Raw genomic sequence first — 19,428 nt, 5'->3', positions numbered from 1 at the left:
TATGTTGATATACTCTGTCGCATATAGAATGAAGCTACATTAAGCTGGGTAATATCTTATTTGATAAATAGCTAAGACAAGATCTTACATTGATAAACAGCTAGATAATTATAGTGAGGTGATGGAGGAGAAAAAAGAAAACGTAATTTGGGTCCATTCAAAAGATCCGGGATTATATTCTGATCTATTGTTCTATTCAAGCAATATTAATTATAAATATGGAGATATTTGTATTAAAAATAAAAATAAATTTATAGTTTGCATAATTTTGAAAAATATTTATACATGCGAGGATGCTGCGAACTACATTTTTGATACTTTTGATATTTCAAATAGACAAATATATTAGAATCCGAACTCAGAAAATCTATTTGCGATAAATCTATGAATGCGGCTTCCCTTCTGGAGGTGTGCATCCCGTTAGGACTCATGCTTACTATTCTCTCCTCTCCATCCCAATGAATTAAATAGCATAGGAAGATCGAAGAGCTTTGCTGGCCAGTAACCAACGTTTTATGTGGTGATATTTTATACACCAATTCCCACTAGCTACTTGGATCCTGAAATTTACTTTGTGTCACCCAAATTGATGCACTTTTCATATACTAAGCTTGAGTAATTGAAGAGGAATTTACGGGTGTGTTTTTGTTGAAATCTTCGCTCAAGAATGTGAGGATTACTAATTTGCAAGCGCATAGTATTCTCAAATTAGTTCCTTGTCTAATTAAAGCAAACCGGACTCGTTTATAGTAAGTGTATTGAGTAGTTTATTGAGAAAATATAGAATAGTGTTGGATGCTCAGGGTGCAGGTAGTCAGATAGCACAGGTGATAAACGAAGGTTAGCTTTATATTATCCAACTTAATTGACTTGGAACCCAAAGGATCTCAGCTCAATCTATAGCACTTGAATCATAGCCCAGAACTCCACAGTCCAGGAACGGCCCATAGCACTCTCTTACGAGTAAAAAGTAGTACTGGACTAATTGGTGCATCAGATATTTATAAGGATTAATTACATTTTAATCCTCTTAACTATTTAAAATTACCAAATGGGTCTTTCCATCAGTTTAGAAAATTTTCACACGTTTAGCGCATGACCTTATAAATGACTAAAATACTTTCTTCAACTGCTTGTTTTCTTTTCTCTCAAAAAAATTGTTTGTTTTCTTCTTCCTTCTCTTCTTTCTTATTTTTCTCCCAAACTTTAAACTTATATATAAAACTCATCACTACAATCATCACTATTAATCCTTCTAATTCTCTTCTCCTCTCTTTCACAAACTCTAAATGCAGATATAAATCTCATAAATCACCACCATAATAAACATGTGTCATGGGGGTATAATAGCTATTTTATAACTTTTGCTAATAATGCTAGGGTTCTGGTGATTTTTTTTTATTTAAAGAAAAAGGAAACTATATATAGAGAGTTACATCTAGCTCAGCAGGTGGATCAAACCAAAAATTGTTGTTTTTTTTAAGGAAGGTCCTTACACAAAGTTAGGGTGTTGTGCTAGGATACTGATGTAGTCCTGCATCAAATTGTTGATTGTCCAGTCAAGCTTAGTATGAAGCTTGTTAGTAGCTTTCACCACCGAGTCATTGAAGAGCCAGGCCGTTCCACTAGGGCATCTTCTACGTAGCTCTTTAACCGCCTCCAAAATGGTCGTTGCTGCAGCGACGAAGAAAGGAACATTTTGCCATGTAGAGGGTCGTAGGAAAATGTCATAAAAGCATTCCTAAGCCTCCGAACGAGTCACTCATCTATGCTACATCCACCTAACACAGAAGGTCTTCCTCGTCACACAAAGGTAAGCTTCTAATAGGCTCGGTATGCATGGCCAGGATGTTATATCCTGCATCGTCATTCGACGAAGAGGGTAGGCAGACCTCCTTTGCTGCTAGTGAAGCGACATATTCTGGGTGAGCTGGAGAGTTCTTGAAGATTAGGTTGTTTCTGATTTTCCAAATAGCCCAGAGATTAGGTTGCTGCATGACCTGACATTACTCGTTTGCTTTTACCGGCTCGAGCAGTACAGTTGTTAACCTCATGCCCAAGGATGGACAGGGGTCATCATCGCCGTTCGTGGAGGTTAAATTAGAGCACCAGAAGAGGCGAACTCGGTCGAAACCAAAGGATCTCAACTCGGTCTAGAATGAGCGACTCGTCTTCTTAGTTTTCGTCCCGGATGACTTGCCTTACCGGGCCATTGATGTCGGCGTCTACAACGAGAGAGTGCCCGGCCCGGGCGGGAGGAACTTTTTGGGGAAGGTGAGGATCTAGGCGGCAGGCATCTCGGCACCCGGAGAGGAGGCCGTGTCCCAGTTGTTCACTCTTGAGAAGCGAAGCCTCTTCTCCCACATCCGAGGAGAGATCAGCCTTAGATCTACCGCGCCACTGGCGACATGAGTCACAGTGATCAGAGAGTCGCCAAGCCTAAGGAGCGATGGCCGGAGAAGAAGAAGCAAACACTGCGTGCGGCGACGGCGGTCCACTCGATGAAGAAGCCGCAGCCTCTCGCTCGGCCTGTGGAGTATTCGGCTCCTGTGGAGTCCATCAAACCAGTTGTACTCACAGCGGGGACGGCTCTGGGGTCCGAGTCTTATTGCTACTCTGGCATCATTCCAGGCATCAGCAGCGAGGGGCAAGACTTCGCGCTTAAGGAGATGCGTCGAAGCCTCGGCGGCGCCCCTGCTAATAGAGACAAGAGGAGCGCGACTTACGACCTGATGGAGCAGATTTACTAATTGTATATCCGCGTGGTCCGCGCACGTGACCTCCTCAGCTACCCACACGGAGGTGAAGCTGGAGAAATATCGGGGAGTGACCCGATCCGCCTCATCGCCCCACTGGGACCAGGTGTTCACCTTCTCTAAGGACAGCATTCAGTCCTCCATCATCGAGATCTTCGTGAAGGAGCGCGACGGCTGACTTCCTTGGGCGTCTGGCGTTCGATCTCACCGAGGTCTCGAAGCAGGTCCCGCCGGATAGCACGTTGGCCCCACAGTGGTACAGGTTAGAAGACCGGAAGTGGGAGGACATGGTCTCTGTCTGGTTCGGGGCCCAAGCAGACGAGGCTTTCGCCGAGGCGTGCCATTCCAAGGCGATCGGAGTCCATGGCGAGGGGCTAGGATCCATAAAGTCTAAGGTCTACGTCGCGCCCAAGCTGTGGTACCTATGCGTGTTGATCATCAAGGCCCAGGACCTCATCCCGGTGGAGAAAACCGCTGCCTCAATGGGCAGATACCCGGATCTCTTCGCTAAGGCTCAAGTCGAGAGCCCGATGCTCCGAACCCGAACCGCCCCGATCCAGCACCCGAACTGTGGCCCCTCGAGCCCGTTCTGGAACGAGGACCTCATGATGTCCGTGGTCGCAGAGGGTTCGACGATCTATTGACGGTCACGATTTAGGACCCGGTGGGACCCGATCGTGACGACGTCCTCAGCCGTCTCGTGATCCCGATTTCTACGGTTGAGCGGCGGTGGGACGACAAGCCGGTGGCGTCTCGCTGGTTCCCCCTCGACTGGACCCAGACGGGCCCGGTTCGACAAACCGGTTCGGGAGCCGGGTCCACCTACGACTTAGCCTCTACGGTGGCTATCACGTGCTGGACGAGTCGACCATGCACAGCAGCGACCTGCGTTCGACGGCGAAGCAGCTGTGGATCCCGCACGTGGGGGTCCTCGAACTCGGCATCCTTGGAGCCACCGGTCTAATGCCCGTGAAGGCCCGGGAGGGCAAGGGCGGGATCACCAACGCCTTCTGCATAGCCAAGTACGGGCAGAAGTGGATTCGGACCCGCACCGTGGTCAAGTCCACCTCCCCACGCTGGAACGAGCAGTACACGTGGGAGGTCTTCGACCCCTCCACCGTCATCACTGTCGGCGTCTTCGACAACTGCCACGTGGACAAGGCCTCCCCGCCTACTGCCGCCGGCACCGTCCGCGACACCCGGATCGGGAAGGTCCGGATCCGGCTGTCTACCCTCGAGTCGGATCGGGTCAACACCCATGCGTACCCTTTATTGATGCTGCACCCGTCCGGGGTTAAGAAGATGGGAGAATGGGAGAGCTCCACTGGGCAGTCAGCTTCGCCAACACTGGCAACATGCTTCATGCCTACCTTCGACCGCTGCTGCCGAAGATGCACTACGTGGAACGCCTCCGCGTCTGCCAAGTGGAGAACCTTCGGTTCCAGGCCACCAACGTGGTCGCATCCCGGCTTAGCCGCGCCGAGCCGCCGTTGGGCCGGGAAGTGGTCGAGTACATGCTCGACCACGGCTCCCACTTATGGAGAGGTTCCAGGCGCTGCTGCGCTGGAGGGATGCGAGGGCGACGCTGCTCTTCCTCAGCGTCTGCCTCCTGGCAGCCGTCGTGTTGTATGCCGTGCCGTTGAAGGTGGTGGTGGGAGGGCTGGGGGTTTATGCGCTGCGACCGCCGAGATTTAGGAGCCGGATGCCGTCGCCGCTCATGAGCTTCTTTAGGAGGCTGCCCACCAAGGCGGATAGCTTACTATGATGTATTTTGTGGCTTTGGCTTCCCTGGTGTTGTTTTGTGACTTTGGTTGATGATTAGAAGCTTTGGGGCTTAGACGGTTAGTACTTGCAGGGTCTAGGGGATAGGAAAATGGTACCAGTGGTAGGTTAATTTATGTCTATGTTGATTGTGTAGGCAGTTCATCTTGTATTAATGAATGTTATTTGTACTTGTTCAAAGTTGTTTGTAAGCTTGGATTTTAGGAAAAATTATATTTAGCACTCGTATAGTCGTATGTCACGCAGTTATTACAGTTTACCTTCTAACTTTCTGAGCTATCCAATTAAAATTTTATATTTAAAACTTAATTCACTATATTTTGTATGGGTTACATACTTAAATGAAAATAAAAAAAAATTAAATAATAATAATAATAATAATAATAATAAAACTATAGAAATTTTTAGACAGCATTTTGATGGCATTAGGTAAGAATAGCTTATGAGCCTATGGCCGGATTGTGCTTTCAAATCAAATGATGAAAACTATTACCCTCAAATCAAATCCATAAAATGACACACGAAAAGAGTAGTAGGAAAATCGAACATATTACATATGACAACAGTCAAGAGTAGATAGAACAATGAAGAGGCTATGAATTGAAGCAGCCGATGTACTTGCTCATATAATTATCAGAACAATCCAGAAATCCCTACAAAAATCAATGCTGAGTGGCAGTGGCAGCGGTGTTTGAGGAACAATGATGCGGAGTATACTTGAGTTTAAATCCGGTATTAGATTAATTGGGATAGTATTTAATCTCTAAAAAAACTGACCTACATTTAGTTTTTTTAATAAACATTTACCATATAAATGAGTTAAGTAAATTCTAACTATAAAATAATCTTAATATCCTTAAGTAAATTTTTTTATGTTAAAATTAAAAATAAAAGGGGAACCAAATTTTAAAGTAAAATAAAGGGTATGTTAGGTACTTTAAAATTTTATTTTCAAAAGTATTTCACTTAATTTTGTTAATATTCGTTTGGTAGGGTGTAACTACTAATAGAAGAAAAATGCAAGGGGTTTTTAATAAAACTCCCCAAAAAATTATCGCTGCAGAATGGCAGTCCTGCAAATTAAAACAAAAGCATGGCCGATCGAGTATTGGTCCTTGTTCTCTTGCGCGGACTGAGAAGCATCAGAAGCACTGGCGCTGACCGAGCTCGTCCGCTTTGGCCTGCAGGAATCAAGAAGCGACACCAACGGATTACGGTGCAACTCACCCCGCCCTCGCCGTGGGCTTTCCCGGAGTTGAACAGCTGCTGGGTGTTCGATCCTTCTTCACCATCTGTGCTCCCAGAGAGAATCGTGAGGGGGATTTATATAGAGCTCGAGGAGTCCCGTGTGGATTTTTTTTATGCCACTATAATGCATTAGATTTCGCCGGAGTATTGGGAGGAAGAAATGGGGTATCATCTTATTCAATTGATATTTGATAGTGGCTTGGTAGCTATAACCTACGAAGCTCTTGAATTATATTTATATAAAAGAAAAGCACGACGAGAAAAAGGAAAAATTCTACAACAATACTCCTTCCAACACATCTCGAAAACCACATACATTCAAACATCTAATGCCACGCCTACCATAAATCCAATAACGAGCACTAACCACTAAGCAGCAAGAATTAAGAAAGCATGGAAATCTAGAAGAAGGGAACAACAACAAATCCATGGCGACCTGGGGAAATGATAAAAAAAAATCTTCACACAGCTCTAGATTCTGGAATCCAGTTGGAGGATGGTGCTGAGGTTCATGGGGTTCATGTACTCGGTTGATCCGTTCATGAACTGGGCCACGATGTACCGGTTGGCTCTCTCCGTCGGGTGGAAGGCGTCCCAGAAGACGTACACGTCCCGGTTGGGGCACACGTTGGAGAGCATCGTGCACAGCCCAATCCCATTGTAAGGCCCTTGGCCGCAGCATGCAATCTTTGAGGTCACAAATCCTGCAGTCCATTTCCCAGTTAGCCGTTGTTCTTTTGGTTTTGTTTTCGTTAACCGGTCACGAATCATAAACTAAACAAAGGAATTAGCTCTTCCGAATATTTAAATCGGATAACTAAGTCAAATCATGGTCACTAAAAATATAGAACTAAACTATTGGGCTACAGTAGGTTTTTTTACCTAATGCAAACTATTTATGAAGCAATTTTTTTTCGTTTTGGCCAAGTATTTTTCTTTTAAATGATGAAATTAATGAGACTGTGGTTAGGTAGTTAAAAGCCCGGAATCCCAGTGGGACTTAATAGTTTCTGGAGCATCATAAATTCTCACTTTTCTTATAATATTTTTTGAAATGATAATTAAAGATGAAAAGTACACTTTGTGACCGAAAGGAGTAATCGATTTGTGGTCCCTAGATTCTAGGGTTTGGTATTTAGATCTATACCCTAAGTTTTTCAGATAATATACATAAAAATATGAAATTAAAAATATATATACATAAATGAACCTTTGAAAGGATACAGAAGCAAATTTTGTGTAATACTTATACGGTGGGTAGCAAAATCTGTGAACTCACCATATTTAGATGAGCAAAGAGAAAAGAAAAAGAAAATAAAAGAAGAAAAATAATTTTCTCTCTTCCTGTTTGTTTGTTCGGATGCTACTGGGGAAAAAGGAAACCGCTAAATTTTCTTCTTCTTTTCTATCCTTTGTTTTTCACTTTTGGTAGAGAACGAAAAGATTATTAGGGACCCTTTTTTCCCCTCTATTTTTTCATCCTAATCTAAAAGTTATATTGAAACATGAGAATGATATTTCTCTCAACCAATTTTCTCTTCTTTTCTCCCACACTCTCTCCATCAAAATAGGATGTAAAACTATTAGTGTCTGGAAGTACATTTTTCACAAACGGCAAAAGTTTTTAGTTTAAATGTATGCATGCAAAACATCATGAGCAAACTCTTACCATAATCTTCGGGTTTAGTAATGAAGTCCATGTGCATCTTGAAGGCATTGACTGCAATGAAGACATCAGAACCAAGTTCTCCGTTGAGCTCACCCAACATCTGGACCATCTGCGGATTGAACAAGTCCGCAGCTCGCATTAGCTCAGGGTCACACTGTCCGTTCCTACTTCTCAATGCCAGCTCCGCCGGCACGCAACCAAGCGGCCCAGTCCCAGTGACGAGGACTCGACGAGCTCCAAGTTCATAAAGCCTCTACATTGCCACAAAATTATCCAAAAGAAAAGAAATTGATAATAAGCTTTACAATAAGTAAAGAAATGTTTAAGATATGTACCTATATCCTCATTAATGCATGCAATATGATGAGATCTTATCACGTGGCATAGGGTGCATGGATCCTAATAAATGGGTATTAAATTCTACCTATCATTGAATAATTGTGTTGATAGGAAGTGGGCCAGGGTGCATTTATTTCAAAGTAATGCTTCAAGGAATTTGGACTACTACTACTAGCTCTTAATTCTTCTGCATGACAACTGCGTGAGTTCTGAGCTGGGGTAGTGAACATACTGCAAGGATCTTCTTGTATTCCACCATCAAATAGCGGACGTAGTCAGGCAACGCGAACTCCCGTGATCGAACCGAGTAGGGCACCAAGTAGTAGTTGTTAACGAAGTCGTTGCCCCCGAGGGTGACCAGAACGAGTGCACCGTTTACGAGGCGCGTCGCTTGGTCTGCACCTATGAGGGAGCTCAGCCTCTGTTGGTACTGCGCGAAGTAGGACAGCTGCCCTCTGATCCTTATTATGTTAACCTACAAAAAGGAGTAATGTTATTAGAACTAGTTCTTGGTACGTCTGCTGGCTATGTCTGGTGTTTGATTTAGTGCTCACAAACTGGATCCCGGTGTCGTTGAGGATTCCGATGCCGGCCGAAGCGAAGTTTGCACCGACGAGTAGTTTCTCGCCGTCGAGCTGGGGGCTCAGGTATGGCAATGTGGGCTCAGCTCCGAGGTGTTCACCTGAGACAACTTTAACTCGTTAGTCTCAGTGCCTACTTAGTTAACCAAAAAACTTAATGCTGTTAGATAACAGAGCGACGAGTGCTGGTACTACACACGTAACTGATAATGTCAGGAATGTTGAGTCCATTGGAGAAGCGGCCAGTGGCTCTGTGAGTTGGGTAGTCTATGCCATAAGGGGGTGCATCGGCGCGAGCCGTTGTAGCCAAGTAGTTGTTGTTGCCATTGTCTACAAGCGAATCTCCGAAGACAAAAAAGGCGCGAGCTGCGTCGGAAACCGGAAGTGCTGCAAAAGCCGCTAAGGCAACGAATAAAGGGAAGAAGAGAACCCAAGAAGCCATCGTTATAGTAGAAGGAGGCTGATGAAGAGAGCTTGGAGAGGTTGGCTATGGACACTGGAAGGCCCTAGAGTGGTGCTTTATATAATGTTTATTATGACAATGCATTCTTTGTTTCTTTTTTTACACCTATATTGAAGGGCCATAAAGAAGAGACTCTGGACCACAGGAAGCTATTTACTAGTCATATAGCCTGCTGCTCTCCTTTCTTTCCTTCAATGTGGTTGGTGAAGGCCCTTTGATCCACTTAATCTGGAGCTCATGTGTCTGTTCCTTGACAACGAAGAGGTTAGCCAACATTTATTATGTATTGCTGTGTCTTCTGGACCTTACTATAGGTTCCTTTTTCGAATTTAAAATTGGTATATTGCAAACTAGGATTAATGCTGTCCCCTGAGCTTGATAATAATGCTCAAATCATGATGATAATGACACTGGAGAATATAAATCTCCATGCCTTTGAAACCTTACGTCAATATCGATGGCGACTTTTGAGATTCTAATTCATATGATATAGTACTTAACGAGAATTATAAGGTAGTTGGATTCTATACAAAAATTGCAACATGCTACATCCTGCATAAGTTTTGTTCGTTTTAGTAGTAGTAGCAACGAAAAGAGAAGTTGACCAACTTCAAAACTGAAAGTAACAACTGAACTCTTGGCGAAAATTGCACAATCCGTAAGGTAGATGAACAAACCTAGACGATCTGAGATCTTGACAGTACTAAGCTTTCTTTCCATAATTCTTGTGCCATTTCGATCTAGATCCAATCTTCCATTCCGAAGAGCTAAGAGTAACTGTGTAACATTATAGCAATGGTTATTGTAATAGGGGAAAGACAGCTCAACCAACCTACTCCACTCCAGAGGCAACACACAAGGTTAGGGATATTACCAAGTCCATTCCCATTAATGAAATGCGTCAGAGAAGGAAAGGCCAGAGGCTAAAATCTCATTTCCATGTGAATGTGTAAATGAGTGGGCCTAAATGTCGCAAGTAGAGTCATCTGAATTCAACTTGAGGAATGCTTGCAACTTTCATCTTGTGTTGTAAAATTTGTACCTTGAAGTTTTGAAGCTTCCTGCAATGCTTCTGCTACCACAACTACAAACAACTACCTCTACCACCATTAAAAGCTGCTGGAATTAGCTGTCACCACCACCACGGGTCACAAAACTATTACTGAAGTAATGATCATGAGGACATAGCTATTAGATGGAGAGAGAGAGAGAGAGAACGCTACCTGAAAAAAAATTCTTTCCTGGAAGTGAAGAAAGTGCTTAGAGCTCTTGTACTTTACAATTATTCACACCTAAATCCGCCAGAGTAAAATGAGATTGTATCTTAATTTTCAGGCTATTAATTCTTATGCTTCCTTGGCAGGACAAAAGGAAAATTTTTCTTAAGGCAGAATTAAGCCGAAATGCATTTATCATATGAATTAGTTCCAAACATTTTATGACCTCTTTTATGCATCATATGACATAGAAAATCTTACAAAAACTTTGTTTCGAGATGTGCTTTAGGAATTGTGGGCATGTCAGTTGAATTTCCAGCATATAGTGGCCAGCGAATATGATTGAATCATGGTTGTCGTCAGGTAGTAATTGAACCACACTTAAATGCAAAATTTCTTTCTGGTCTCGTGTACGTTGGTTGTAAAAAAAAGGTAATGAATAATGATCATGAACAGCCTTCATTGCTGAGAGTGATGGAAGAATCCAACCAAGGTCTCATGTGGAAAGCAAAGCACATGATATCCATTAATGCTCTGTTTCAGTTAGAAATCCTTATGACATCTCTGTGGATATTATTTTCATTATTATCTTTACTTTCTCAAGGTTATCTGTACACTCTAGGATAGCTCCATAGATCAGGTCTTAAAAGAAGTTTGTCTACATTACCTCTTACAATAGGCATACTAATAAATTTAGGAAACAATTAAGAAAGATCATGTAACTAAGTTTTTCCTGTCGACGATCACAATGTTAAAGAGATGGTTGTTGTTTATTAACTGCAACTAGTGAGTAGACAGGTTGTGCAACTGGCAGCTTTTGCGTATTAAATGACACCTAAGAAGTGGTTGACTGTGTGTTCAGAAGGAGAATAGTGAAGGGTGCAAAAAGGGGTAAAAATAGGGGTCCTCTTCCATTTTGTACTATTAACTATTAAGGACTCATAATCATATATTCTAATTTCTAGCCAACTAAACACTCGTTTGATTTTCATAACCCTCACAAAGTTTTTAATTTTGGCGTCGCATATCTTTTGCTATCGTCAATGTGCATGAACACTCTCTCTCTCTGTGAATGTTGTCATCCAGACCTTGCAAATGAGCCTCAAATAAACGAAAACTAAGTCTAAATGTTATGCTCCTATGATTTAGTGGTCTCCATTTAAAGTTTACAACTTATTATCCTTAAACTGACATTCTGAATCTCCAAATCCTTTGTTCAGTACATATTTTAAATCCAATTTAACTACAAGTACCAGTGACACTATAATGATCACTATTCTACCGATAGAAAGATGCCAACCAGTGGATATATGAAAGTGTAGCTGTATAGTTTTAAAGAAAGAAGCATAAGATTTGAGAAACAGAAGCTGCAGCGCTCCCTCATTACCTCATATGATTCCAACTACTTCCTGTTCTTCATTCAATAGTCATAAATGCACCGCCTAGCTGTATAGGAGACTTGTTGCTGATATTTTATCAGTTTTTATTTGGCTGTTAAACTTATAAGGTTCTTTGTTGCTTGTATACATAGTCTAATTGCATTGGCAAAGTAAAAAAACTTCTCGACACTTTTTCTAAGGGGAAAAATAGCTTCTGGACTCTGATGCTGTAAACAAAGTACTAACTAGGACATTCTCTTACAACCATAAAAACTTTATCGATACAAGTGCTTCTATCACTGGAGTCTTAGATTCTCATTCTGAATGTATTATGAGTTATACTCTGAAGTAGAGCTGTAAGAGGAACTTGTTGGAATGAATACTACTTATATCAGAATTCTGCCTGTAGCAATGATTAATATTAGATTTAAAAACTAGTTTAACTGCAAGTTAACTTCCACATAAATATGGAAACAGGAAATAATTAGGGAGACGACTTATGCAATTTTCTGACAACCCAATTAATCACTATTGCTCTATTAACCAGACAGGAATAATCAAATGACAAATGATTTAATAAAAAATATTAATTTCTCTCTCCTAATCGAATGGTTGAGATTAAATAATACTAAATAAAATTAACCTGAAGTACTAATCATATAAACCGGAAGTATCAATCACTTTTCTAAATTGTAAAGATAAATTAGTCATATTTTATTTCTCTCTCTCATCTATCTATTTTTTTATAAAAAATAAAAATAATAATAAATTTGTAAAAGGTAGCACTCCTATTATTAAGAAAACGGTTATAAGGATAAGCAATACGAAAATACTTTAATTCTAATTATTTTATCAATTAATCTAGTCATACATGTAAAATGTCTTATATACCCTTTAATTTATCAATAGAAAATTTTATTTTTAATAACTAATTGATTAGTATCGAATCATTGCTCTAATCAAATATCTTGGAAAATATCTTATCATTCAAACATTCAAAATTTACCACCCATATTTAGCTCATAAACATTCATTCAGTTATATGTTTTGGCCGGAGCATGATCAAAATTTATTGGTCAAATAAATTATAGTTATTCTAACTTTCATTTTTATCTTGAGAAAATATTTATACGTAAGACACAGTTTACCTCCAACTTCCAAGATGCCGTTTCAACTTAATTCAGAACTTTATTCATTCATAAGAGTATAATAGTTAGAGGAGTGCAGCTTGGGTGTGAGAAAGTGTTCTAGAATTGGTTCTGTACACCTTTACCCCAAAATGATTATGATGTTTATGTTGATGCCAATTGCAGGCTATCAATGTTGTTCTAATATAGCGGTCAGCTTCATCGACATGCTTGTTTACCATCAAGAAGATGCATTTTATCATAACTATCTTGCTATAAAAATATTCCTTCATCTCTTAGTTCTTAACGTATTGTTCTGGGTTTTTCAGACTGAATTCTGACACACAGAGATTAAGAATTTGATTCATTTTGGATTCATTAGGCATTGTCATTCTATATACACCTCAGTGCTAGTTCCATATGTAAATTCCAATGTAAAATAATGCTTTTCATCCTCTCTCTCTCTCTCTCTCTCTCATACTACGAATGGCTTCACACTGAAATAATTAATGATTCAATAATGCATATTGTGACCCTTGACATTGGATTTGGATATACAACAGCATCCTCAACTGCCTATCAATTTTCTTTTCAATTACTAGAACTTTTATAGGCATGAATCTTAAATATAAAATATAAAAACAATCATACTCTAGCCGCTTAAATTTTTTGAGCAATTGATAAGTTAACATAGTATTAAAGCCAATCAAAATGTTAACGAAAACACCTAGACACAAGTATATAACTAAACCCTAGACAATAATATCACCCATTTGCTTAGGTAAAAGCGGAATAAATATTAAAAAAATTAAAGCAAAGTTGAACACTAAGATTTTTACGTAGAAAAATCTAAACAGGAAGAAAAACTACGGATCCAAACTCGGATCAAAACTAATCACTAAAATTGTATCAGTTACAAGACTGACTCACAAAATAACCCATCAATCCCCACGACTTTGTTTCTTTCAGTCTTGCTCGCTAGAACTCACGATTCACCGCTTCCCGTGATTGATTTTTCATCTAGATAATCCTTGAAGACGAAAGCTTGATGCGATGTAGAAGATACAGACCTTGTTCGTAGAAGAAACGATGTAGCCTCGAGAAACTCTCTTTTTAATTGCCTTCTCCCACTCCTCAAGTTAGGGCATCACAATGCTTATATATGTAACCAAGATAGAGTCAAATCTAAGTCATATCAGAACTCACGTAAGTCTAAAATTTACATGTTACACAAGTGCGTTAGAACGAGGCCCGAGTGCATTCAAACGGGCTGACTTGTTCTCAAGTGCGTTCGAACGCGGTGACTTGTTTTTCACTGGTTGAGTTCGAATGCGCAACATCCCTTTGTATGTGTGAACGTTGTATGAACGTATGTAGAGTGCATTCGTATGGCCTTTAACTGCGTTCGAACGGCAGAAAAACGTTCTCTATAATTGTGAACACTTATACACGCGTTCGAACGGCCCAAACACGTTCTCTGTATGTGCGAACGCCTGTGCTCGCATTCAAACGGCCTAAACGCGTTCTCTCACTCACTCTAAGCATTTAGACTAAGCATTCGGCACATTATACAGAATAACGCAAATAAAAAAGATGCTAATGTAATGCAAATCACTCCTTACTCCCCTTAAACTAAATTCTATACTCCCCATAAATTCTCTCTCTTACTCACTCTCTCCTTTTTTGACCCAAATTTTCAAAGTTTAAGCATTAGGAGAAAAGTGGCGATGGAGAGTAGACAACACAGAGTCAAGCATTGTCCCCTGACAAGCTTGCTCAGCCTGTATCTCTACAGTAGTAGAAAAAAACCCAGCAACTATCAACTAAAAAATCATGAACCTGAGTGCTAAGTTGATCAAACCATTCAATCATAAACTGAAACTCTCCCTTAGGCTAATATGACTCATCATCAGAGCTGTCCTCAAAAGAGATTTCCTGGTGTGATTATATGAAGTTCCAACAATATAACAATTATCATATATTCTAGACCCATAATATATAATATTACCTTCATGATTTAGAATCGTACAATCATTTTTGGAGAATTTTACCTCGTAATCTTCATCACAAAATTTACTGATGCTGAGTAGATTTGCTTTCAAACCTTTGACATAAAGAATATTTTTAAGGATAGGAACACCTGGAGTACTTACATTTTCTTTACCTATTACATTGGATGATTTACCATCTCCAAATGTCACAACTCCCCCTTCATATCCTTCGAGTTTAGAAAATATAGATTTGTCACCTGACATTTGTCTTGAACAACCACTGTCTAAATATTATAAGTAAAAATTTAAAACTTTCAAGACAGTATGCACAACATAATATTTTAAATTGCTTTTCTTAACCCATATGATATTTGTTTTCACCCCATAAATGAAGGCACTCTTAGGTTTTTGTAAAAATTTGCAATAAAGTCAAATATGTCCAAGAATGCCATAATGAAATCATGTGGGAATAAATTCTTTTTTACTCACCTTTTGTTGAGGAGTGTCTAAAGTTTACCTTTGGTGCCTTTGAAGATTTACCAATTTGTTGATTCAACTTTAATTTACTGACATTCATCCAAGTTTGCTTTATAGATATGATTGATGGTCTGTAATTTTCTTTCTTTTATAGATCTTGCGAAATAAAGACAGTTTCCATACCTGTCTTTTCTAGAAATCTGAGCGTTTAGAATCTCATCAAATTTATTCTTCTCTTTTAGAAATGTCACTTCCTTCTTCAATCACTCTAGTTCAATTTAATCAGACTTCATATTATCTTTAGCTTCATCGAGTTGCTGAGTAAAGTTTTTGACACATTCAAGTTTCAATTGGTACTTCTCTTTAAATTGATTTCTTTCTAGTTCAATTACCTTGAATCTCTGAAATAGTCTAAGGTTGTTTTTTTAGTTTGAACGACTCCAGGTACAAATCATTATATGCCTTTCTGAGTTTGAATGACTTACCACATGTAAGGAAAGCCTAAACCGTGCGTACCCCTTACTCGTACAAAAACAATTTCATTGGCTTAATGGCAGCAGTAAGAGCGCATTCCTTGTCTGTAGGTATATTACTTCTAAGGGTACTGGTCCTGGATCTACTATCGATCAGTCATGCTCGCTTTGGTTCTGCTCCTGTGGGGACGAGAACGAACTGACTATCATAATCAACAACAAAGTTAGTATTAAAAAGAGAGGAGACGAAAGCTACAAAGTTCTCTTGGTCTTTCTTAAAATCATCATCTGAGTCATCCCAAATGACTTTCATAACTTTACCGTTCCTCTTTAGACAATTAGGACATTCCTATGCAATATGTCCAAACCATAACATTCAAAACATCGAACTTTATTATCAAATTTTTTATTTTTCTATTTAACATTAGTGTTACTCATCCCAACATTCGAACTCACATGATTCTTCTTTTTCACAAAGATTTTATTTTTCTCAAGTTTCTCAATATTCAACTTGTTTGGCTTCCTACAAAAATTTATTAAACTTTTTAACAAACAAGGCCAACATCTCAACATCTAAATCACCTTCAGCATCAAACTCCTCCAAATTTTGTTCTGATAGTGGTTAGGGCAACACCTTTGGACTTCTTAGGTTTAGAAAGACTGGACTCAAATGTTTGTAAATTTTCTACCAATTATTCAACCTTCATAGAATCGATGTCTTTACTTTTCTCAATAGCTGTAACTTTCTCCTAAAACCTTTCTGGGAGAGATATAAAGATCTAACGAGTAATTCTGTTTTTAAGAATTTTTTTCCTAGGTTGAAATTGTTGTTGACTATATCACTTAGCTTTACATAGAACTCATCAAAAGTCTCATTGTCCTCCATACGGGGAGTTTCAAAACTAGTAGTCAACCTCTGAAGTTTCAAAAGTTTTACTGCTATGGTTCCTTCATGAGTAGTTTCTAAGATCGTCCAAGTATCTTTTGTTATCTCACAAGTAGAAATTCTTCTAAATTTATCCGAGTAAACACAACTAAAAATAACATTTATTGTCTTGCTGTTCTAGCCAACCTTTTCATAATTTACCCTATCCCAAGATTCAATAGGTTTCTCAACAAGCTTATTATTTACTATGTATATCAGTGCACTCCAACCGTTCACAACGGCTATCCATACTCGCTCATCTATAGACTTCAAGTAAACTCTCATCTTAGTTTTCCAATATCCATAGTTTAATCCATATAGAATAGGAGGTCTAATAGACGATTGTCATCTCTATGAAAATCCATGCCTAGTTGATCTCTCTCTATCGGTAAGAGAACTTGCTCTGATACCAATTGAAAACACCTAGACACACATATATATTTATATACTAAGCAATGATATCCAAAGTAAAAGCGGAATAAATATTAAAAAAATCAAAGCAAAGATGAACACTAAAATTTTTATGTGGAAAAACCCGAACGGAAAAAAAAATCATAGATCTAAATTCGGATCAAAACTAATTACTAAAATTATATCAATTACAAGACTGATTCACAAAATAACCTGTCAATCCCCACGACTTTGTTTCTGTTAGTCTTGCTCGTTAGAACCCATGATCAACCGCTTCCTGTGATTGATCTCTAACTTAATAGCCCTCGAGATTGATCATTCATCTAGATAACCCTTAAGACGAAAGCTTGATGCGATGTAGAAGATATGAATCTTGTTCGTAGAAGAAACGATGTAGCCTCGAGAAATTCTCTTTTTAATTGTCTTCTCCCACTCCTCGAGTTAGGGCATCACAATGCTTATATATGTAACCAAGATAGAGCCAAATCTAAATCATATTAGAACTCATGTAAGTCCAAAATTTGCATATTACACAGGTGCGTTCGAATGAGGCCCAAGTGCGTTCGAACGCGGTGATTTGATTTTCACTAGTTGAGTTTGAACGCACAAATACACTGCTCTGTATGTGTGAATGTATTGTGAACGTATGTAGGGTGCGTTCAAACGGCCCTTGACTGTGTTTGAACGACGGAAAAATGTTCTCTGTATGTGCGAATGCCTATGCTCGTGTTTGAACGGACTGAACGCGTTCTCTGTATGTGCGAATGCCTGTGCTCACATTCGAACGGCCAGAACGTGTTCTCTGTATGTGTGAACTTCTGAGAGCGCGTTCGAACGCGGTGCGAACGCTCTACCTATCTCCTTTGATCTTGAAATTCTTTAATCCAAATACTTTCGAAACTTGTATAAATGTTCATGTACATGTATAAAAACACTTAGAATATTTTATACATAATTGCCAACACTAAAAATCTATATCTATCAATTTAAATATAAAATTAACCTCTACCAATTTAAATTAAGTATGATCCACCTAAATATCTCAGCCTCGAAGTAAAAGATATTGTTAAATATAAAATATAAAAATGATCTTTGTCTAACATTACAGCGGTCCGTGAGTTAGCAATGAAATTATATTTCTTGTCATGATTTTTGGGTTCATATTATTCCACTTCTTTTATGTCCTTGTCATAGCTGTTAATTTAGCTAAATTGGATTGGACAAAAAATAGGAAGTACACAGTTACTTATGCCTGTCAAATAACAAGTATATAGTTGTGCATTTGTAGACAGACTTTCACCACCATGGGAAGCCCATATGATCATTCCATCATATCAATCATTTCGACATCCTAAAAATGATGGTTTAACTGTCTCCATGATGATGTTTGGTGGGATTAGCGTATCAAAATATTAAGGCATAGGATCAAGAAATTAATTTGACAACCAGTTGTAATCCAGAATTTTTTCTACTTACGTTGTGTAGAAGAAGGTTAGAAATGGCATATAGTACTCCAAGCAATGTTGTTATATGCGTTTGGTTGGAGAGAATGATCTTTCAAGCATTAATATAGACATCATCTGATTTGGAATAGAGTGGATGTGAAAATTTAGATCTCAGGCTATATTTCAACCACCGTTCACTCTAGTTTTTATAGAATAATAGATTTAGAAGTGCAAAATACTAGTAGCATATGAAAGTCGTATTCTCTCTAACCAAGTAATTAACATTCTCTTCTCTTGTAATAATAGAGATGCTTTTGCTTTCTTTCTTTCTTAATGTTGTTAAAGGTGGCCACCCTCTCAAATAAATGGTTGTCTCAGAGCATTGCTGGTGCATGTTAATGTATCGATAATTACATTCAACGGTTTTGATTACTTTCGCTCAAATCTTACAACCTTCAATAATTTTTAGTGGACTTTGACATGCCTAGACATTGAATCTAAACTCTCCTGAGAAACAGAAACAAGATAACATCACAATAATGCACTCTATTCCATTCCATTATTTGTTTGAACCACTTGTAGGTCATTGGTAGGACCTCAACAATGCTAGTGGTTGGACTTAGTATGGATAATATTCTAGGAAATATTAAGACTTTTAGTTTTCACAACATGCCTGGCTAGCCAAGGAGCTCATTATCTACTAAAAAACAAGGAACTAATTGGTCATTTTCTTTTAGTAGAGATCAACTGATGAGGACAGAGCAACTGAGCAAAGGAGTTGGTAATCTTTCACAATTTTCATGGCCCCAAGCACAGCATTGCTAAGTATTATGTTAATACTTAAATTACTACCAGTAGCATGGTTTTCTACAACAACAAGATCATTTGACTTTGCAAGATGTAAAATATAATACATGATTTAATTGTTCATGGATTAGGTGCTTCACACAATTATTATGGCGCCATTGATGTTTTCTTGTCTATCTGCTCATTCTTTCCATCGCTTTTAGTCTATTTGCAAAGAATGTCTCTTATTATAATCTCCCTGACTAACTTCCTACCTAGCAATTATAATAATATTATTATATGGGAAAATGCATCATAAATCCTATAATACATCTTGAGTGATAGATTTGTAAACTGAT

At 39.0% G+C, this 19,428-nt stretch overlaps 1 protein-coding gene and 1 pseudogene across 2 annotated transcripts; one reads left to right on the top strand and one right to left on the bottom strand.

Moving 5' to 3' along the window:
- Nucleotides 1-1,839: 1,839 nt before the first annotated feature.
- On the top strand, nucleotides 1,840-4,635 carry LOC140788429 (multiple C2 domain and transmembrane region protein 10-like; annotated as a pseudogene).
- Nucleotides 4,636-6,058: 1,423 nt separating this feature from the next.
- LOC140789791 (GDSL esterase/lipase At5g33370-like) lies at nucleotides 6,059-9,029 on the bottom strand. Of its 2 annotated transcripts, none has more exons than XM_073139627.1 (5): nucleotides 8,580-9,029; nucleotides 8,349-8,476; nucleotides 8,027-8,269; nucleotides 7,456-7,708; nucleotides 6,059-6,490 (listed from the first exon to the last, which is right to left on the bottom strand). In XM_073139627.1, exons 1-5 carry the CDS (start codon nucleotides 8,815-8,817, stop codon nucleotides 6,258-6,260), a joined length of 1,095 nt encoding a protein of 364 aa, XP_072995728.1. In that variant the 5' UTR covers nucleotides 8,818-9,029; the 3' UTR covers nucleotides 6,059-6,257. The 2 variants fall into 2 exon arrangements, with proteins under 2 accessions (XP_072995728.1, XP_072995730.1); XM_073139629.1 differs by having other exon boundaries at nucleotides 6,059-6,473; nucleotides 8,580-8,950.
- Between the last annotated feature and the right edge of the window lie 10,399 nt (nucleotides 9,030-19,428).

This window comes from Typha latifolia, chromosome 5 (genome assembly GCF_019914945.1).
Source record: "Typha latifolia isolate L0001 chromosome 5, TyphaL0001v2, whole genome shotgun sequence".
NCBI lineage: Eukaryota > Viridiplantae > Streptophyta > Magnoliopsida > Poales > Typhaceae > Typha > Typha latifolia.
The sequence above is the reverse complement of the archived record's forward strand: the minus strand, read 5'-3'. Positions and strand labels throughout refer to the sequence as shown.

What these genes read in the sequence shown, in the direction of transcription:
- LOC140789791 (XM_073139629.1), bottom strand. Translation starts at nt 8,817, where the DNA reads ATGGCTTCTTGGGTTCTCTTCTTCCCTTTATTCGTTGCCTTAGCGGCT. An exon ending in CAACATTCCTGACATTATCA is followed by an intron (nt 8,477 to 8,579) that starts GTTACGTGTGTA and finishes AAGTTGTCTCAG; the next exon opens with GTGAACACCTCGGAGCTGAG. An exon ending in TACTAAACCCGAAGATTATG is followed by an intron (nt 6,474 to 7,455) that starts GTAAGAGTTTGC and finishes GTGACCTCAAAG; the next exon opens with ATTGCATGCTGCGGCCAAGG.